At 66.2% G+C, this 19,815-nt stretch overlaps 5 protein-coding genes across 6 annotated transcripts; all 5 read left to right on the forward strand.

Annotated features, from left to right (window-relative positions):
- The first annotated feature begins 960 nt into the window (after positions 1 to 960).
- Positions 961 to 7,412, forward strand: MTA2 (metastasis associated 1 family member 2). 2 transcript variants are annotated; one of them, XM_084307218.1, is made up of 18 exons: positions 964 to 1,371; positions 1,957 to 2,024; positions 2,141 to 2,234; positions 2,857 to 2,974; positions 3,069 to 3,132; positions 3,247 to 3,364; positions 3,449 to 3,551; positions 3,644 to 3,743; positions 4,173 to 4,361; positions 4,469 to 4,543; positions 4,644 to 4,702; positions 4,798 to 4,895; positions 5,110 to 5,249; positions 5,335 to 5,563; positions 5,648 to 5,737; positions 6,363 to 6,508; positions 6,874 to 7,022; positions 7,117 to 7,412. In XM_084307218.1, the coding sequence occupies exons 1-18, from the start codon at positions 1,344 to 1,346 to the stop codon at positions 7,283 to 7,285; spliced, it is 2,037 nt and encodes a 678-aa protein (XP_084163344.1). In that variant the 5' UTR covers positions 964 to 1,343; the 3' UTR covers positions 7,286 to 7,412. The 2 variants fall into 2 exon arrangements, with proteins under 2 accessions (XP_084163343.1, XP_084163344.1); XM_084307217.1 differs by having other exon boundaries at positions 961 to 1,371; positions 5,335 to 5,737.
- Positions 7,413 to 7,781: 369 nt separating this feature from the next.
- Positions 7,782 to 11,009, forward strand: TUT1 (terminal uridylyl transferase 1, U6 snRNA-specific; the record flags this gene model as incomplete). Its single annotated transcript, XM_084307215.1, has 9 exons — positions 7,782 to 7,949; positions 8,021 to 8,211; positions 8,419 to 8,622; positions 8,762 to 8,876; positions 8,961 to 9,282; positions 9,358 to 9,467; positions 9,542 to 9,664; positions 9,734 to 9,826; positions 9,919 to 11,009. Exons 1-9 carry the CDS (start codon positions 7,799 to 7,801, stop codon positions 11,007 to 11,009), a joined length of 2,400 nt encoding a protein of 799 aa, XP_084163341.1. The 5' UTR covers positions 7,782 to 7,798.
- Positions 11,010 to 11,651: 642 nt separating this feature from the next.
- TAF6L (TATA-box binding protein associated factor 6 like) lies at positions 11,652 to 14,435 on the forward strand. Its single transcript, XM_084307214.1, is given in 11 exon segments — positions 11,652 to 11,812; positions 11,922 to 12,008; positions 12,110 to 12,260; positions 12,358 to 12,408; positions 12,503 to 12,597; positions 12,679 to 12,753; positions 12,858 to 13,078; positions 13,200 to 13,332; positions 13,429 to 13,557; positions 13,629 to 13,961; positions 13,963 to 14,435. Coding segments are annotated over 11 exon segments (1,812 nt in total). The 5' UTR covers positions 11,652 to 11,665; the 3' UTR covers positions 14,353 to 14,435.
- Positions 14,436 to 14,728: 293 nt separating this feature from the next.
- TMEM179B (transmembrane protein 179B) lies at positions 14,729 to 16,553 on the forward strand. Its single transcript, XM_084307219.1, has 5 exons — positions 14,729 to 14,840; positions 15,144 to 15,322; positions 15,395 to 15,529; positions 15,646 to 15,721; positions 15,835 to 16,553. The coding sequence occupies exons 1-5, from the start codon at positions 14,745 to 14,747 to the stop codon at positions 15,991 to 15,993; spliced, it is 645 nt and encodes a 214-aa protein (XP_084163345.1). The 5' UTR covers positions 14,729 to 14,744; the 3' UTR covers positions 15,994 to 16,553.
- Positions 16,152 to 19,700, forward strand: LOC311221816 (uncharacterized protein; the record flags this gene model as incomplete). The annotated part of the gene is made up of 8 exons (XM_084307216.1): positions 16,152 to 16,178; positions 16,843 to 17,090; positions 17,502 to 17,533; positions 17,860 to 17,902; positions 18,404 to 18,509; positions 19,048 to 19,108; positions 19,325 to 19,374; positions 19,577 to 19,700. 6 exons carry the CDS (start codon positions 16,152 to 16,154, stop codon positions 19,105 to 19,107), a joined length of 516 nt encoding a protein of 171 aa, XP_084163342.1. The 3' UTR covers position 19,108; positions 19,325 to 19,374; positions 19,577 to 19,700.
- Positions 19,701 to 19,815: the final 115 nt, after the last annotated feature.

A 19,815-nucleotide genomic window follows, 5' to 3' on the forward strand; every position in this document is an offset into this window, starting at 1 on the left:
GGGTGCACGCTGCGTGCACACGCGTGTGGCAGGCTTGCACGCGGGCACGCTTGGGTGGGTGTGCACGCTGCCACGGGCGTGCACTCACGCTTATACACGTGTGCATGCTCCTATGTGTGCATGCTCCTATGTGTGCATGCTCCTATGTGTGCATGCTCATGCTCACACGCATGTGCACACTCCCACGTGCAGCTACACGCTCTTACATGTGTGTTCACGCTCCTACATGCATGCGTGTGCTCCTGCATGTGTGCACACTCCTGTGTGTGCACGCTCCTCCATGTGTGTGCATGCTCCTGCATGCGTGTGCACGCTCTCACACACGTGCACATGCTCCCCCACACGTGTGCATGCTCCTTTAGCTTTGTGCATGCTCCCACACGCTCCTACCTGCCAGCACACGCTCCTACATGCGTGTGCACGCTCCGACACACTCCTACACGTGTGTTCATGCCCCCACGCGCACGTGCACGCTCCCACACGCCCCCCCACCCCCCCCCACAGGCTCCCAGCCACGTCTACGGGGGCCACGGCAGCCACGTCACCAACGTGCGCTTCACCCACGACGACGGGCACCTGGTGTCGCTGGGGGGCAAGGACACCGGCGTCTTCCAGTGGCGGGTGCTGGGGGGGCCCCCGGTACCCGCCGGGGGGGCCGCGGAGCCCCGTTGAGGCCCCCCCGTTACCCCCGTTACGGGACCAGGGGGGCCCCGGCCCCCCCCCCAGCTCACTTTTTTTACCCCCCCCCCTTTAAATAAAGCCTTGGAGCGGGCGCCCGGCTCCCCGCCTGCTTCCTGCCGCCGTTACCGGGCCCCGCTTCCGGTCCGGAGCCGGAAGCGGCCGCCCGTTTCCCGGAAGCGGCGGGAGAGCCAACGGCTCCGTGCCGGAAGCGCTCGTGGGGCGGGGTGGGGATCGGTTCCCGAAGGTGTTCCGGAAATACCCGAAGGTGTTCCGGAAGCGCTCGGGGCTCCGGCGGAACTTACCGAGGCCCTTCCGGAAGAAGCCGAAGGCGCTCCGGAGATTCCCGAGCTACTTCCCGAGCTCCCTCCGAAGATTTCCGAGCCCGCTCCGAAAGCTCCCGAACGCGGCAGCGGAGCCGTTCGGAAAAGAGCCGAGCGTCTCCGGAAAGCCCCGAGGCCGTTCCGAAAAGAGCCGAGCCTTTCCGAAAGCTCCCGAGGCTGCAGCGAAGCGGTTCCGGAAAAAGCCGAAGGGCTCCGGAAAGAGCCGAGGGGCCTCCGGAAGGAGCCGAAGCCTCTCCGGAAGGAGCCGAAGGTGCCGGTGCGGAGGCGGCGGGAGCGGGAGGCGATGGAGGCCCGGGGGTAGCGCGGCCCAGCCGAGCGGCCATGGCGGCCAACATGTACCGCGTCGGCGGTGAGCCCGGGGGGGCCGGGGGAGGGTCCTGGGGGCCGGGGGGGGCCGGGAGGGGAACGGGGGGGACGGGGGGGAGGCCGGGGGGGAAGGGGAGGGGGGATGGGGGGGTGAAAAGGGGAGGGGGGGGCTAAAAAGGAGGGGGGGGGGGCCCAAAAAGGTGAAGGGGGGGGGGAAAGGGGGTGAAAAGGGGAGGGGGGACCCCAAAAAGGAGAGGGGGGGATCCCAAAAAGGAAGGGGAGGGCCTGAAAAAAGGGGGAGGGGGGCAAAAGGGAGGGGGTCCTTAGGAAAGGGGGGGGTCGGGGGGGTCCCCAAAACATGGGGGGGCTCGAGAAGGGTAAGGGGGGGCCCTGAGTAAGGGGAGGGGGGGCAAAAAGGGGACGGGGGGGGCAAGGCCGAGGGGGCCTTTTTTTGGGGGGATTTTTGGGGGGGGTCCTGGGGGGGGGGAGGACACGTCTGGGGCCCCCCCCTTGGGTTTGAGGGGGGAAAAAGGGGGGGGGCGTTTAAAAAGGGCTTGGGGGGGGCTTAAAATAAAGGGAGGGGCTTAAAATAAAGAGGGGGGTCTTAAATTCCTCCCCCCCCCCCCAGACTACGTCTACTTCGAGAACTCCTCCAGCAACCCCTACCTCGTGCGCCGCATCGAGGAGCTCAACAAGGTGAGCGGCGCCCCCCCCGCTTCAAAAAAAAACCCCGGGGGGGGTCCCTAAATCCCTGCAGCATCCTCACAACCCCCCCCTTTTTTTTTTTTTGCCCCCCCCCCCCCCCCCCCCAGACCGCCAACGGCAATGTGGAGGCCAAGGTCGTCTGCCTCTTCCGCCGCCGTGACATCTCCAGCAGCCTCAACAGCTTGGCCGACAGCAACGCCCGTGAGTGGTTTATTTTTTTTGGAGGGGGGGGGGGGCCCTGCTTCTGCCCCCCCCCCCCCCCCATTTTTTAATTTTCACCCCCCCCCCCCCGGGGACTGGGGGGGGCGGTGGGGGCAGATCCGGGCTCTCTTCCCCCCACCCCGAGGGGCTCTCGGCTCCCTGATGGGGGTGTGGGGGGGGTTGTGCCCCCCCCCCCAGTTTGATCCCAGGTGCCCCCCCCCCAATTTTCAGGCTGTTTTCCACCCGGGGGGGTTGGGAATTTATTTTTGGGGGGGGGGGCACTGCGGGTTCGGTGGCCGAAACTCCTCGGGATCTTTGGATGAAATGGGGGGTGGGGCACAGAAATAAAAGGGGGGGGCAAGCAGGGGGTCCCCAACCCTCCTTGAAGTGGGGGGGGGGCTTCTGGGGTGTCTGTGCCCCCCCCCCCGGGGGTTTTTTATGTGTGAATCAAGCTGGGTTGTACCCCCCCCTTTTTTTTTTATCCCCCCTCCGGGCTCTCAAGGCTGCCAAAATCCGAGGGAGGGGGGCACGGGGACAACAACACACCCCCGGGGGGGGGGGTTTGAGCATTGTGGGGGTGGGCAACGACCCCCCCACATCCTTTTTTTTCCCCCCCCACCAGGAGAATTCGAGGAGGAGTCGAAGCAGCCCCCCATGACGGAGCAGCAGCGGCACCAGCTGAAGCACCGCGAGCTCTTCCTCTCCCGCCAGTTCGAGTCGCTGCCAGCCACCCACATACGGTGCGGGGCCTCCGGGGGGGCCTTTTCCTTCTTTTCCTCGTGCCCCCCCTCCCATTTTTAACCCCCCCCTTTCTTTATTTCCCCCCCCCGGCAGTGGGAAGTGCAGCGTGACGCTGCTCAACGAGACCGACATCCTGGGGCAGTATCTGGAGAAGGAGGTGAGCCCCCCCCCCCCCCAGGGGGGTGGTTTTGGGGTGTAATTAAAACCGTGCCCCCCCCCGCACCCAGCTGAGCCCTTTATTATTTTTTTGCCCTCCCCCCCCCCCCCCCAGGACTGTTTTTTCTACTCGTTGGTCTTCGACCCCGTCCAAAAAACCCTCCTGGCCGACCAGGGCGAGATCCGCGTGGGCTGCAAGTACCAGGCTGAGATCCCCGACCGGCTGGCTGAAGGTTTGGGGGGGGCTCCGTGACCTCGGGGGGGGGCTTCTCTGCCTGCCTCCCCCCCCAAAAAAAACCCCTCCTGCCCTTCTGAAGGTGAGTCGGACAACAGGAACCAGCAGAAGATGGAGATGAAGGTGTGGGACCCCGACAACCCCCTGACGGACCGGCAGATTGACCAGTTCCTGGTGGTGGCGCGGTGAGGGGGGGTCCCGGGCTGGGAAACGGGGGGGTCCCGGGGAGATTTGGGGTCCCTCTGACCCCCCCTTTGGTTTTTTTACCTCTTTTCAGGGCCGTCGGGACCTTCGCCCGCGCCCTGGACTGCAGCAGCTCCATCCGGCAGCCCAGCCTGCACATGAGCGCGGCCGCAGCCTCGCGGGACATCACGCTGGTGAGGGGGGGGGGGGGGGGGCTGTGGGAGGGGGTTTTGGGGTCCCCTTCTGTGCCCCGTAGGGTTTGGAGGGGGTTTGGGGGCCCCTTTCTGTCCCCCGTGGGATTTTTGGGCCCCCTTTCTGCCTCCCCATGGCTTTCTTGGGACCCGCTTCCACCCCCATGTGATTTTAGGGACCCCTTTCTACCCCCATTTTTTTTTAGGACCCCCTTCTACCCCCAAAAAGGATTTTGGAGCTCCATCCCGTGGGGGGGGGGGGACACATTCCCAACCATTTATCTGTGTGGGGGTGCACCACCCCCTGCCCCCCATCCCCCATCCCCTCCCCGCTCCCCTCAGCTCCAGGCTCTCCCCGGGGGGGGGGTCTCCCCTTTACATTTTGGGGTTCTCCATGATGATTTATTTTTCGTGCCCCCCCCCCCCGGGCAGTTCCACGCCATGGACACCCTGCAGCGCAACGGCTACGACCTGGCCAAGGCCATGGCCACGCTGGTGCCGCAGGGGGGGCCGGTGCTGTGCCGCGACGAGATGGAGGAGTGGTCGGCCTCCGAGGCCATGCTCTTCGAGGAGGCCCTGGAGAAATACGGCAAGGACTTCAACGACATCCGGCAGGACTTCGTGAGCCGCGGGGGGGGGAAGGATTTTGGGCCGGGAATCATTTTTCCCCCCCCCCTTTTTAAGCCTAAAACCTCACCCCCCCCCCCTTTCCCTTCCCCTCCCCGCAGCTGCCCTGGAAATCCTTGGCCAGCATCGTGCAGTTCTACTACATGTGGAAGACCACCGACCGCTACATCCAGCAGGTGAGGACGCCCCCCGCCTCCCCAGGCTCTATTTTTTTTCCTGGGGGGGGGTCCCTGCGTGTCTTTCCCCTCCCCCTTTTAACTCCCCGTTGGCTCGCAGAAGAGGCTGAAGGCAGCGGAGGCGGACAGCAAGCTGAAGCAAGTCTACATCCCCACCTAGTGAGTTCGGGGGGGGGCTTTCTGCAGGCGTGAGGAGGAGGAGAAGCCCCCCCCGGCCTCCCCTGACCCCCCCTTTTTTACCTCCCCCCCCCCAGCACGAAGCCGAACCCCAACCAGATCATCTCGGTGGGCTCCAAACCCGGCATGAACGGGGCCGGCTTCCAGAAGGGGCTGACCTGCGAGAGCTGCCACAGTCAGTTTTGGGGGGGGAAAGAAAGGATTTTGGGGGGGGTTAAAAGGGTCCGGGGGGGGATCAGAGCAGGGCTGGGGAGTGAGGGGACAGCGGGGGGGCTGCGGGGCAGGGTTTTGTGGGGCTGGGGGTGCTTTGGGGCTGGCTGTGGTGCCCAAAGCGGGGGTCCCGTTGCCTGTGGGTTTTTTTTTAACATTTTTTTGTGCCCCCCCCCCAGCCACCCAGTCGGCCCAGTGGTACGCCTGGGGCCCCCCCAACATGCAGTGCCGCCTCTGCGCCTCCTGCTGGATCTACTGGAAGAAATACGGGGGGCTCAAGACCCCCACCCAGCTGGAGGGGGCAGCGCGCAGCGCCTCGGTGAGCCCCGGGACCGCCCGAGAGGGGATCCCCGCAGCCCCCCGCCCCATTTAACCCCCGTTTTTTCCCCCCCACATTGTTCCAGGAGCCTCACTCCCGCGGCCACCTCTCCCGGCCCGAAGCCCAGAGCCTCTCGCCCTACACCACCAGCGCCAGCCGGGCCAAGCTGCTGGCCAAAAACCGCCAGACCTTCCTCCTGCAGACCACCCGCCTCACCCGCCTGGCCCGCCGCCTCTGCCGCGACGTCCTGCAGCCCCGGCGCGCCGCCCGCCGCCCCTACGCCCCCATCAACGCCAACGCCATCAAGGCCGAGTGTAGGCCGGGGGGTTTTTTGGGTCGGGGGGGGGGTGAGGGAGTCCCCCTAGGGGGGTTGCCGCTCACCCCGTGCCCCCCCCCAGGCTCCATCCGGCTCCCCAAAGCTGCCAAGGCGCCCCTCAAGATCCACCCGCTGGCGCGGCTCCCCCTGGCCGCCATCGTCAAGGAGCTGGGTGAGAGGCTGGGGGGGGGGGGTTTGGGGGCCCCCTTCTGTGCCCCAAGAGGGGTTTGGGGGCTCCTTTCCCTGTCCTGAGGGGTTTGGAGGGGGTTTGGGCTCCCCTTTCCATGCCCAGAGGGGGGTTTCGGGGACCCCTTCTGCACTCCATGGGGTTTGGAGAAGTTTGGGGGTCCCCTTCTATGTCCTGAGGGGGTTTGGAGAGGGTTTGGGGGGCCCCTTCTGTGTCCTGAGGGGGGTTTGGGGGCTCCTTTCTGTGCCCCAAAGGGCTTGGAGGGGATTTGGGGTCCCCCTTCTATGTCCTGAGGGGATTTGGGGGCTCCCTTCTGTGTCCTGAGAGGGGTTTTGGGGCCCCCTTCTGTGCCCCATGGGCTGTTTGGGGGCCCCTTTCCAACCCCATGGCATTTTTGGGGGCCCCCTTCTGTGTCTCTAGGGGGTTAGGGATCCCTCTTCTCCCCCCATGGGACTTTTGGGGCCCCCTTCTGCGCCCCCCCAGTGGGGCCTTTGGGTGCTCACAGAGGGCTGGGGAGGGCTCTAGGGCCAGGGGGCTTTAGGGGGGGTCCTCCCCCTATATCTGGGGGGGGGCAGCACCCCATGAGCCCCCCCCTCACCCCCTCCCCCAGCGGCCCAGGCCCCCCTGAAGCCGAAGACCCCGAGGGGCACCAAGACCCCCATCAACCGCAACCAGCTGAGCCAGAGCCGGGGGCTGGCGGGGCTGGGGGGCAAGCGGGGCTACGAGGGGGCGGCCGAGGGCCACCGCCCCCCCCGGGTAAGAGGGGCGGGGCCACGGGGAGGGGGCGGGGCCTGTGGGAGGGGGTGGGGCCACGGGGAGGTGATTGATGGGTGGGGAGTGGGGTGGGGGTATGGGAAAGGGGTGGGGCTTAGGGGCAGGGCCTATGGGAGATGATTGACATGGGGGGGAGTGGGAGGGGGGTGGGGCCTATGGAGGGGCGTGTCTAATAGTGGGCGTGGATTGGGGGTGATTGATGGGTGGGTGTGCTGCATGGGGGTGATTGACAGGTCACTGATTGAAGGGGGGTGGGGCTGGGAGAAGGAGGGCGGCTGGCGATTGGTGGAGGCTGAGGCGGGTGGGCGGGGCCTGATGGCAGCTCCACCCCCCTCCTCCCCATGCAGGTGGGGGCCTCGGGGGTCCCCTTCTCGGCCAACGGGCGGCCCCTGGCGGGGGGGCTGCGGGCTGGGCCCCCCCCCGCCAGCAAGCGCCAGAAGCTGAACCCCGCCGACGCCCCCAACCCCGTCGTCTTCGTGGCCACCAAGGACACCCGGTAAGGTTTTGGGCGGGGGTCACGGGGGGGGCCTCCTCGCCCCCAAAACCCCAAACCCGCAATTTCTAACCCCAGTTTTTTTTCCCCCCCCCAGGGCCCTGCGGAAGGTGCTGACCCACCTGGAGCTGCGCCGCGCCGCCCGCCGCCCCAACCTGCCCCTCAAGGTGAAGCCGGGGCTGCCCCTGCGGCCCGGGGGGGCCCTGGCGCCCCCCCCGCCCCCCCACCCCGCCAGCACCTCGGAGCCGATCGTCCTCGAGGACTGACCCACCCCCCACACACACCCTCCCCCTGTCCCTCGCCGCATCCCTTTTGTATTTTTTTTATTTCCATAGAAACCGCGCGGGTTTTGGGGGCTGAGGGGTGGGGGTGGGGGATGGGGAAACACTGCCCTCCCCCCCCGTCCTTCCCCCCCCACCCCCCCCCACCCCGCGGGACCCTTTTGTACGTGGAGCGACGCCCCCTGGTTTTGTATCTCGGGCTGTCCCGGTTCTGTAGCGACAGGAAATAAACCGACGGCTTTTCTTCAGCCTGCCCCCCCCTATTTACCCTTCCGCCCTCCCCGGTACCGGCCCCCCCCCCGGAAAACGGTACCGGGGTGGAGGGGATAGGAACCTTCGGGGCGGAACCTTTGTGCTAAGGGAGCTGTTTTCCGAGTGGGGGGGGGGAAGTTGAAAGCGGGCGGACCGCTGTAAGCGAAGTGGGGGGGGAACCCGGAGGTGCGGACCGGAAGTTCCCTCAGAACCGCCCGGAAGTAGCCGCGGAGCGGTTTCTCCGCCATGGACGGGGGCGGCGGCTCCAGCCCGGAGCCGGTAACGTTGGCGGGGCCCAGCCCGGCCCCGGAGCTGCCCCCGGAAGCGGATCCGGACGTGGAGCCGCTGCCTCGGGGCGGCTTCCGCTGCCGCTTGTGCCAGGTGGCGGCGGCCAACCGTGAGTGAGGGGGGTACGGGGGGGGGGGCAGGTCGCACCGGGGCCGTTCCGGGCTAACGGCGCCGCCTCAGGGCCCAGCCTGGCCGAGCACCTCCGGGGGAAGAAGCACCAGCGGCTGCGGAGCCTCCGGGCCGAGCGGCGGGCGCAGGAGCAGCGGAGCCTCTTCGTCAGCGGCTTCACCCGGGGCACGGCGGCCGAGGAGCTCGCAGCCTACTTCGGGGCCTTCGGGGAGGTGGTGGCGGTGGTGATGGATAAGGAGAAGGTACCGGGAACTGGGAGGGTGAACTGGGAGAGGGAACAGGGAGGGGGCTCCGGGGACTGGGAGAGGGCACCGGGAACAGCGATGGGGAGCGGGGAAGGGGTACTGGTAATGGGGAGGGGGCACTGGGAACAGGGAGGGCAATGGGGAGGGGCACCGGGAACAGGGAGTGGACCCCGGGGGGCTGACATTTGCCCCCCCCCCCCTCAGGGTGCCTACGCCATCGTGGAGCTGCAGGAGGCGGCGAGCCGGGAGCGGGCGTTGGCGCAGCCCCAGCACGCCTTGGCCGGGCGGAGCCTCCGTGTCCGGCCCCGGGAGCAGAAAGATTTCACCCGTCCTTCGCCGGGACGCAGCGCCCACCGGGAACCCCTCGGCGCCGAGCAGCTGGAGCGGGCCTTGTGCCAGGCCAAGGATGTGAGCTGGAGGCTTGGGATCCCTCGTGGGAGGTCCCCAGGGGGGATTTGGGGCCGAGGGGGGGGTCAGGGAGGGATGTGTAAGGGCCAGCGGGGTGTTTTGGGGTGTGTGGGGCCGGCGACGAGGCTTCTCCCTGCAGGTGGACGCGCAGATGGAGCAGCTGGTGGGGCTGCTGGAGCTGAGCGAGGGTGAGCGGCGCCTGCGGCACCTCCTGGTCGCGCTCTTCCAGGAGGTTTTCTCCGAATTCTTCCCCGGTGAGTCCCCATTTGCCCCATGGGACGTGTGGGGAGCCTGGCATGGCCCTTGGGTGACTGCAGGTGTTGTCTCCTCCCGACCAGGCTGCTCCGTGCTGCCTTTTGGCTCCTCCGTCAACAGCTTCGACGCCCATGGCTGCGACCTGGACCTGCTCCTCGACTTGGAGCCCACCAAATCCCTGCAGAGCTCGGCGCGGGGAAGCCCCGGGGCGGAAGAATCCATCCTGAGCGACATCGACCTGGCGTCGGCCTCGCCCCCGGAGCTGCTGGAGCTGGTGGCGGCCGTGCTGCGCCGCTGCGTGCCGGGCGTGCGCCGTGTCCGCGCCGTGCCCACCGCCCGCCGCCCCGTCGTCAAGTTCAGCCACAAGCAGTCGGGTTTAGCGGGCGACATCTCCGTCGATAACAGGTCCGGGGGGCGCGCGGGGGGTGCACGTCCGTCCCTCTCTTTGTTTTGTGACGCCCCCGCGTCCCCTCCCCGCAGGCTGGCACTGCACAACACGCGGTTCCTGCGGCTCTGTGCCGAGGCGGACGAGCGCGTGCGGCCGCTGGGCTACGCCGTGAGGCTGTGGGCCAAGCAGCAGGGTTTGGCAGGTGAGCATGGCCTGCGTGGAGTTTGGCACTTCTGGGGTGCGTGGGGCCTCTCTGACGCTGTCCCCCCCCCTCAGGAAACCCCGCTGGGGGCGGCCCCCTCCTCACCAACTACGCGCTGACGCTGCTGGTGCTGTTCTTCCTGCAGACGCGCAGCCCCCCGGTGCTGCCCGCGGTCGCCCGGCTGCGGGAGCTGGCAGGTAGGGCCCCTCCATCCGTCTGTCTGTCCAGCAGGGCTTTTTTTTTTTTAAGGATTTTCTTTCTTTTAGGGAACGAGGACCACGTCGTGGTGGCCGGCTGGGACTGCAGCTTTCCCCGGGACGCGGCGTTGCTGGAGCCCAGCGCCAACAGCGAGAGCCCCAGTGAGCTTTTGGGGCCGGGGGAAGGTGGCGGGGCTGAGGACCCCAATATTGAGGCCCCCCCAGCACTGCCCTCGTTGCTTTTCCTCCCCCAGGCTCGCTGCTGGCCGAATTCTTTCATGTTTTCGGGGACTTTGACTTCTCGGGCCGAGTGCTGTCGCTGCGGGAGGGCCAGGTGCTGCCGCTGCCGGAGGCCGGCGAGCTTTTCAAGCTGGGGTCCCTCAACCTGCAGGACCCTTTCGAGCTGAGCCACAACGTGGCAGCCAACGTCACCGAGAAGACGGCGGCGCGTTTGGGGCACTGCTGCCGCACCGCCGCCAAGTACTGCCGCAGCCTGCAGTACCGCTGCAAGTCCACCAAGGGCCGGGGCTGGGGCCTGGTGCGGCTTTTCCAGCCCGGCGCCGTGGAACCGGGGGCAGGCGCCGCTTCTTTCCTCATCTCCATCCCCATGCCTGCCCCCCGCTGCCCCGAGGAGCCTGGAGAAGGCTTCAAGGAGATCTGCACCGGCATCGCCTTCGTGCTGCGCGACGTCCTCCGCTGCGGCTGCACCCCGGGGAAGCCCCCCAAGCAGCTGGGAGCCCCTGGAGTGGGGCAAAGCCTCCCTGAGGACCCTGTAGGGGGCAAGGAGCCACCGAGTGACACCGCAGGAGAGGAGGAGGAACCTTTGCAGCCAGCCACAGCCTCCAAGCGGCCCCAGCCTGACGGGATGGACGGTGCTGCGCTGCCCTGTGCCAAGAGGCCACGGGTGAATGGCCCTGAGCAGGAGGAAGAGGAGGAGAAGGAGGAGGAGGAGGAGAAGGAGGAGGAGGTGGTGGCGAGCTGGAGCTGCACCGTCTGGCACCGCGTGTGGACGGGCCGCCGCCGCCTGCGCCGGCAGCTCCTGCACGGGGCCAGCCCCGAGGAGCCCGAGGAAGGAGGGGACTCGCTGGAGCTGGAGCAGAAAGTGTCAGAGGCCATCGTGCAGCACGAGGGAGCCGCCCAGCCGCCGGAGCCGCTGCTGCGCTTCGAGGCCAGCGCCCGGCTGGCAGGAGGAGGGCGGCGGGAGCCGCGGGTGCTGCTTCGCCTCACCCCCAGCCCGGCCCCGGGGCCGCTCTTCAGGGACTTTTTCCATTTCCTGCAGGCTTTCCTGCCCCCTGCCCTGCGGCGCCACCTGGGCTGGGGGCCGGATGCAGATCCCCAGAGCTGAGGGGGGCAGCGGGGAGGGGGGTGGGGAATTTATGGAATTGATGACTTTATTTTCTTACGCTTTGTACAATAAAGGCCCGTGTTGGAGTAGCGCTGACGTTGAAGTGAGGACACGTAACGGGGAGCTTAATTAATACTTCAACATTAATAGCTAATCGATATTAATATAGCTTAATGTCAACAATTAATACCTTACTGACGTTTAATGACACAAAATTTTAATCCGAGCCCCTGTTAGCACCGGAGACACCGAACCCAGGAGAAAGCTGTGCTTTCCCGTTACGCTCCTATCGCCTCCCCCTACTACCGCAGGCACGGCGAGGCCGCTGGCCCCGTGCCCCTCCCGTTCCCCCCGTGTTCTCCGCCCTTTGCACCGCGTCCCAGCGCCTCCTTTCCCCGCCTTTCCCCCCCTCCCGCCCCCCCGAGCGCCGTTTTCCCGGTGGCGGCGCTCCCGGCAGCCCCCGCGAGCAGCGCGCCCCCTCATTACCATAATCCCTCCCCTTTCCTCACCCTCCACCTCAATTTGCATGCCGCGCCCCCATTGGCTCACCCTCCTCCCGCCTCTCCCTCGGCTCCCCCCCGCCTCCACGCTCTCTATTTGCATAGCCCCGCCCACGGTGGGCGTGGCCCGCGCCAGGCCGGGCGCGCCGGCGCGCCATGGCGGAGCGGGAAGAGCGGCGCTTCGTGGAGCTGCCCCGGGACTCGGTGCGGCTGATGGCGGAGAGCGCGGGCGTGGAGCTCAGCGACGAGGTGGCGGCGCTGCTGGCCGAGGACGTCTGCTACCGGCTGCGGGAGGCCACGCAGGTCCGCTCGGGCCCTTTTCCTTGCTACCGGACCCGGTGTCGTTACCGGAGCCGGTAACCGGCGCGCTGACGGTTCGTTCCCCCCCCCTCCCCGCCCCGGTTCCCAGCAGAACAGCTCCCAGTTCATGAAGCACACGAGGCGCCGCAAGCTGACCGTGGAGGATTTCAACCGGGCACTGCGCTGGAGCAACGTGGAGGTGCGGGGGCTGAGGGTCCCCTATAGGGTTGGGGGGGGGGGGGTCCCGTTACCGGACCCGTTATCGTCTGTGTGTGTGGGGGGAATGTCGTGTCCCTGCAGGCCGTGTGCGGTTACGGCTCCCAGGACGCGCTGCCTTTCCGTGCCATCAAGGAGGGCGAGCTGTACTTCCAGGAGGACCGCGAGGTCAACCTGGTGGAGCTGGCCCTGGCCACCAACATCCCCAAGGGCTGCGCCGAGACGGCTGTGCGAGGTCAGGACCCTCCCCAGTGCCCCCCCCCGGTAACCTCCCCTGCCAAACTGAGACCCCCCCCCAGAGCACTCAGAGCCATCGCCACGCTCCCTTGCAGTGCACGTTTCCTACCTGGATGGCAAAGGCAACCTGGAGCCGCAGGGAGCTGGTAAGGATTTGGGGGGCAGCTCGTGGCCCCCCCACAGCACCAGGAGGGGCAGAAAGCCCCCCCCTCCTCCCCCCGTGACACCGTTCCCTGGCAGTGCCCAGCGCCGTCTCCACGCTGACCGACGACTTGCTCAAGTACTACCAGCATGTCACAAGGGCCGTGCTGGGTGACGACCCCCAGCTGATGAAGGTGAGCTTTTTTTTTTTGGGGGGGGGGGGGGGGGGGATAGGGGGTCTCCAGAGCAGGGCTGACCCCTCGGCGTCCTTGCAGGTGGCCCTGCAGGACCTCCAGAGCAACTCCAAGATCGCTGCCCTCCTGCCTTACTTCGTCTACGTGGTCAGCGGGGTGCGTGCCTTGGGGTTCTTATTTTGGGGAGGGGGGGGGGTGCAGCCGCACGCTGAGCCCCCCGCGTGTCCCCCCCCCCCCGTCCCCCTGTTCCCCCCCCACAGGTGAAATCGGTGAGCCACGACCTGGAGCAGCTGAACCGGCTGCTGCACATCGCCCGCAGCCTGATCCAGAACCCCTACCTCTGCCTGGGCTCCTACGTCCGCAGCCTCATCAGCAGCGTCATGTACTGTGCCCTGGAGCCCCTGGCCGCCTCCATCAACCCCCTCAACGACCACTGGACGCTGCGCGACTATGCTGCCATGCTGCTCAGCCGCATTTTTTGGTGAGGGGGGAGATCCCATGGGTTGTTTTTTTTTTTTTTTTTGGGGTGGAGGGCAGGGGGCTGGCGCCGTCCCCAGGAGCGACTTTGGGACTGGAGCGGGGTCTGCCCTTGTCGCCCGCAGGACCCACGGCGACCTGGTGAGCGGCCTCTACCACCAGATTCTCCTCTCCCTCCAGAAGGTGCTGGCCGACCCCGTGCGCCCCCTCTGCTCCCACTACGGCGCCGTGGTGGGGCTGCACGCCCTGGGCTGGAAGGTGAGCGGGGTTTGGGGTGTGTGTGTGGGGGGGTACAACGCTGCCTCTCCGTGCCCCCCTACCCCTAGAACAATGCCACCCTCCTTGTCCCTGCAGGCAGTGGAGCGCGTCCTTTACCCGCACCTCTCCACCTACTGGGCCAACCTGCAGGCCGTGCTGGACGATTACTCCGTCTCCAACGCCCAGGTGAAGGCGGACGGGCACAAAGTTTACGGCGCCATCCTGGTGAGTGGCCTGGGGGGGCGTTTGGGGACCCCCTCCTTGGGATCCCCTCATTGCCCACGCTCCCTCCCCAGGTGGCTGTGGAGCGCCTGCTGAAGATGAAGGCGCAGCAGGCGGCCAGCCAGCAGCCAGAGGGCTCCCCGCGACACAGCCCCAGGCCGGAGCCCCCAGCCGAGGCGGGTTTGGGTCTGGGCCGGCCCCTGCTGCAGCTGGGGGGGGGCAGCGGCGGCGGCCCCTCAGCAGCCCCCCCGCCGCCAGCCCTATCTTTGCACGACATGTACCGCGAGCTCTATGACTTCTTTGGCGACAGCCTGGCTGCCCGCTTCGGCACGGGGCTGCGGCCCCCCGCCCCACCGCCACCGCTGCCCCCCAGCACCCCCGAGAAGGAGCCGCCGGCCTTCGGGGGCGAGGGGGGGGGGCCGCAAAATGCCGCAGCTGACGGCCAGCGCCGCCGCCAGCCCCCCCGAGGAGGAGAGCCCCCGGCCGGCGCTGCACCGCTCCGCCAGCCTGCCCCGTGCCCGCGGCACGGCACGGCAGCCCGGCCACCGGCCGGGGGCTCGCGATGTCTTCCAGAAATGCCGTTTCACCCCCCGCGGGGCCCCCCGCTTCAGCTTCGTCATCGCGGGGCGCCAGGCGGGGCGGCGCTGCCGGGGTCGCCTCTTCCAGACCAATTTCCCTCAGCACCACGGCCCGGGCCACGTCTCCCGCTACGCCCAGAAGCTGCCCATGATCGGCCGCACCGCCCGGCCGGCTCGGCGCTGGGCTCGTGCCGAGTATTCCCTGCATCTCCTCCTCTGAGACCAGCCCGGGGCGGGTGCTCGGGGTGCTGCCAGTCGCTGTGGTGCCAGCCGGGCAGTTAATAAAACAGCGGGTGCTGTTCAGCCTGGAGGGTTTCTGGCCTCGGTGGGGTGATGGGGTGCTGAAGCACCCTGTTTGGGTGGAATTGGGTGCTCTTTGGTGTCCCGTGGCTGGATGCTGCTCCGTTGCCTGCCCCCCATGTGCGTTCACCCCCCCATCGCCGGGCTGCAGACAGCTGGGTGGGTGTTCTGCCTTCACCCCTGGGCGAAGCCTCGCAAACAGGCTGGGAGCTGCCGGAGCCCCACGGGGCTGGGAAGCTGCCAAAGCCCGGCCCCGAGCCGGCGGCAGAGCAGGGGTGGGGCGGAGGAGGCAGGGCTGAGCGGGCTGGGAAGATGGCGGTGTCTGTCCCGTGGCTGCTGGGGCTGGCTCTCCACGGGGCCGTGTTCCTCTGCGGCATTGTCTGCGCTTCGGCTCTCACGGTGGCACAGGTACCAGGGGGGTGGGAGGGGGCTTGGTGCCCCTTGGGGAGCTGCGGGGCTGCCCTGAGGGGGAATCCATCCCTTCCCCAGTCCGGTAGGGAGCTGTTTGTGGTCGCAGTGCAGGGGCGTGGGGGGAAGCTGGGACGTGTGGGGACGCTGAGCACCCCCAGCCCATCCTGTTCCCCCGGTGTGACACACAAATATGCGACCAAACAGGTGGTTTTGGCTTCCTTCCTTCCTCCTCACTGCTCCGTGCTGCCCCCGGGGGTCACCATGAGGCACCCCCCCCCAGCAACACCCTCTCCTCCATAGGGAGAGTTTGGGGGCCAGTGCCTCCTCTACAGCGCTGTGAGCTGGAATGGGAGCGCGCTGGTGCCCAGGTCCTTCAGCCATGTCTCCCTCTGCTACTTCGTCTCGGCTGTCTCTGTTGTGGTGGCCCTGTGCTGCTTCGCGGTGCTGCTCTACAGCTGCTGCACAGACGAGCCTCAGCGGTGAGCGGGGTGTGGGGCTGGGGCACCCGATGGTGTCCCTGCCCCGCTGACGCCTGCTCCCCGCTCCCGCAGGAGCCGTGCGTGCCTCACCTTCACCCTGGTCGTGGCCGCTGTCATCCTCCTCTTCCTCCTCATCTCAGCCTGCGTCCTCCGCGCAGGAATGGATGTGCTCTGTGCCTCCATCGTGCACACCAAGCAGCTGGCCAGGTAAGGGCAGCCCTGCCTGGGGAAACCCCTGCGGGCTCGGGCTGGCGGTGCTGTTGGGGCTGCCCCTGTGTGTGTCTCCCCCCCCCCTTTCTCATGCCTGCTCCCGATCCCTGCAGCTGTCAGGAGGCTGAGCGCAAGCCATGGGTGTCCTACAGACCAACGCGCTTCTACAGCAACCTCTACAGCGCACAGGTGAGCAGGTACAATGGGGCAGGCAGCCACTGGAGCCCTCCCTGCCACGGGAAGCCAAGAAATCAGTAGGGGGGGGACACGTTGTGCATCTCCACCCATGCCTCATCCTGCAGGCATCAGCCTGGGTCAACGTGTTCCTCTGGTGCCTGCTGCTGGCCTGGCTGCTCATCCAGCAGCGGAGGGAAGCCCCCATCCCGCTGCTGCGCCACCAGGACCCTGAGTGGAGCACCGAGACAGAAGCCATCCTAGGGGGACAGCCGAGACGGAGCTGAAGGAAGGGGTCAGCACGCCTGGCACACAACGACAAGCAGGGTGGGAGGAGGCGCAGCGGTGGCGTTGGCCCGGACACCTCATTAGCCCTGCAGGCGCTGATGAGGCCAGCGGTGCAAAAGGACGCAGCCTTTACACCCCGTGCTGGCAGAGGGGAGCCATGCGGCAGGAAACCCGCAGCCCTCCGGTCGCGGGGTCCTTTCTGGGCGCCGAGCTTCGTTATTAAAGGCGAGGATTTTCGGGAGAGGAGCGTGTCCGTGCGTGCGTGCAGCAGGGCGTTTGGTTGTGCGCTGCGGGGGCGGCGGGGCTGTCACAGGCTGGGGCGCGGGCAGCGAGAACCCAGATTTTAACGACCAGAAGGCGGAAAGTGAGCCACGAACCTCCCCCCATGGAAAACTGAGCGATAGCTGACCACGAGCGACCGCGCTGCAAAACTGCTGAGGAGAGCGTGACTAGCACTTACCCCTCGTGATTACCAGCGCTCCAGTACTTGTAAATACCCCATTCTATAGCCCCCTTTACGCCAACATTTTATTATTCCGCCCAAACCTCTCACCTGCTCTCCAAACCCCTCCCCACAAGGGGAGATTTACCCCCCCAAACGTTATTTTAGTCCCCTCCCACCCAGAGGCCACCACGCCCCCCACATATCGCGATCACGGTGGAATTTTACTACCCCCTTTTTTCTCCCTCTCCCTTTTCTCCCTACTATAGTGCGTCACTTTCTTTTTGAGGATTTTAGCGTCTTTTTGAGCTACAGGCCCCAAAATCTTAGCAGCGAAGCGCTCCCGGCGGCCCCTTCGGCTGCGTGCGCATTCATTAGCATATCCCCACCCCTTTCTCCTCCCCAGACGCTGCCCAGCCTAGCAACGCCCACCTCATTGGTCAGAGTCCCGCCCAGGCGGCCCCTCCCACCGCCGCCGCTGCCCCTCAGCACTGTGCGCATGCGCTGCCCCATTTCCCGCCCTTTTCCTGGAGCCGGGGGCCCTCAGTGCGCAGGCTCGTTCTCTTGGCGCACGCTCCCAGCATGCCCCGCGGCCTATTTAAGCGCGCGAACGGGTGGACGGCGGCCATTTTGTCGGCGGCGGCGGAGCGGGAGGTAGGGTGAGGTTGGCGCTCCGCTTTTATCTCCGCTGGGGCGGCTCAGTGCGTTTTCTTCAGGAGCTGGGGGATTTCTGATACCGCGTCCTTAATTCCTGCAGCCGCGGGCAGCTTTTGGCTCGCTCGGCAGCGAGCGCTCCGCCCGGGGGCCGCCATTTCGTGGCCCTGTTCGGGTAGGCCCCGTTACCAGGGGCAGGGCCGCGGCACGGGGCCCGCTCTGTGATGAGCTCGTTCACAGACCTGAGCTGACCGCGGTGTGAAGGCTTTTGGCATCTCTGAGGAGAGCGGGCGTGCCCTGCCCTGGCTCCTTACCCTGCGGGGAGGCCATACCGCTCCCCGCTCGTTGCTGAAGGCCTTTTGTTTGTTGTAATTGCTTCTAACATCGTTAATTTTTTATCTTCTTTTAAAGGTTCGGCCGTCCAGATGGCGTTGGTGGAAGAGGTGAGTTTCTCTGCCTGTAATGCTGAGCCTGAAGGCTTTGCGGTGTTACCAAGACCACGAGTTACACGTGTGCTCGCTGCTCAGCCGCACGGCTCTGTGTGCTGGGGGGCGAAGTGCTGCAAAGATGAGGATCCTGAACTCTCTCTTTCTGATGCTGAAGTGGAGAAGCTCTAAACAAGGTTCTGAGTGGCACTGCTGCCCTGGTGTCTGTCTTTGTCGCACCGTGGGTGTTAAATGCTCTTCACGTGCCCTCGGGTGGGGGTGGTGGGTGTCCAACCCCTGTCCTGCGTGCAGCATGGCTCAATGTCGTTTTTTATTTTTTTAAGGTGTGGGATTTCTCAGCCATGTGCGCACAGGGTCCCTTCTCAGGTGAGCTTTGTTTCCTTTCTGTAAGGGATTTTTCAAGGGTAAGGGTGTGGGATTTTTCCCTTCAGAGGGCAGAGGCAGCGTGGCTGCAGCCCGAGACCCAGGAGTGCATCCAGCTTGCTCTGGGGGAGTTTCCTCTGCCACGTGGGTGCCCTTGGGGTGTGGGTGGGAGGCAGGGATCACTGCTCCCGCCCTGTTCGGTGACGAACCACAGGACAAGCATATGGCTGAGGGGACCCTGATGCCAGATCGGAGCTGAGAACTGTGGGGCAGGAGGAGCCCTGTGGGGAAGGGGCTGCGTGGGCTCGTGCAAGAGCTGCTATTAATTAATGTATCCACTCCAGCAGCGCCTCTGCCGCCTCATGAAGCGGGATATCCTCCTGCAGGTGCGTACAGAGCACGAGCTGTGCCTCACCGGGCATTTGTTGATCTTTTTTTGTGTCCTGAGGGCTGAGGGGGACATTGTCCCTCCTGCTGGTCTCACGGCTGCTTTCCTGCCCGCAGGCTGAGCTCTTTGCAGTGGGGACACCCTGGGGATGACGATGCTGAGCTGGACGCCATGAATCTGATGGCAGAGTCCTTCCCTCCTGGCCTCCACCTGGGGCCAACGGTGAGCCTGCAGCTGTTTTTTTATGATTTAATTCTGTTTTTCCTCCCCGATGAGGAAAACCTCACGCGTCTTACTGCCCGTCTGGTGCCAGAACCTGCAAAGGTCGAACCCACTGGCGCCGGCGGCTGGAGAGGAGGACGGCTCGTTCTGTGGGAACGGTCTGATGGGGGGGGCACAGGGCTGCGGGAGGCTGGAGGTGGCCCAGGCTGCGGTGCTGAGCTAACGGGGGGGCGCGTTTTTTGCAGGACTGGAGCTGATCCTGACCTGCCCCAGTGCTGCTGTGCAGGTGAGGGGGCTGAGGGGGTGCGGGGGCCCTGCTGGGGGGTGTGGGGACCACGCCGGGGGGTGCAGGGACACCCCCCCCCCCCCCCTCACAGGCGTGATGAATTTCTCAGGAATCTCGTTCGGCTGAAGGCTGCTGTTGAGGATTCGGATTCTGATCCCTGCTGGGACGGGCATGGGGGGTGGGGGGGAATGCTGGGTTTTTGGGCCGGGGGGAGGTGACCCTGACTTTTTGTCCCCTTTTTGTCCCCCCCAGGGTGACAGCGGGGGCCTGAGGAGCCCTGAATGCGGTGCAGGGGGGGAGCTCGGGGGCTGAGGTGAGTGGTTTGGGGGGGGGTTTGGGGGTGCTGCTGTGGGGCTGTGACGTCTTCCCCCCCCTCGGTTTTAATGATGAGCCCACCTAGCTCACTTTGAACCCCCTCCTGAAAAAAACAACACCCTACAAACACCTGAAAAACCGCAGGGCTGTTACAGCCCTGGGGGGGTCTCGTGGGGGTACTGAGACCCCCTGACCCCCACCCCTTTTTTTCCAGGCCTCCCCCCCCCCCCCCCCCTTCCCGAGGATCTCCAAGGCTGTGTCCTGGTGAGTTGGGGTTCTGGGGAGGGGGGGGGCACAGGATATTTTGGGGGGGGGTCCTGCTGCCGAGGATGAGCTGATACCGCCCCAGGCTGATCCCCCTGACTGAGTGGTTCCCCCTGAGGCAGTTTTTGGGGGGATTTGGGGGAATTTTGGGGATGCCCCCACCCTGCTCACCCCATCCTCACCCCCCTCCCCCCCCCGCCAGCTCCACTCCAGGATGTGGCCGCTCCCCCGCAGCCTGTGAAGAAGAAGACGATGACGGCGGAGCCCTGAATAAATTTTATTCTGAAATTTTTAAAAAATAAATTTTAAGCAAAAAAAATAACCAAAATCTGTTGAATTTTGAGTCTGTTTAAATGGGTGGGGGTGGGGGCTGGGGGTTGTCGCTGCTCCCCCCGCTTCCCTCCTCGGGGGTGTCGTCCCCTTGAGGTGGCCACGGGGGGA

The sequence above is a fragment of the Netta rufina genome (genome assembly GCF_964035555.1).
Source record: "Netta rufina genome assembly, contig: SCAFFOLD_130, whole genome shotgun sequence".
NCBI lineage: Eukaryota > Metazoa > Chordata > Aves > Anseriformes > Anatidae > Netta > Netta rufina.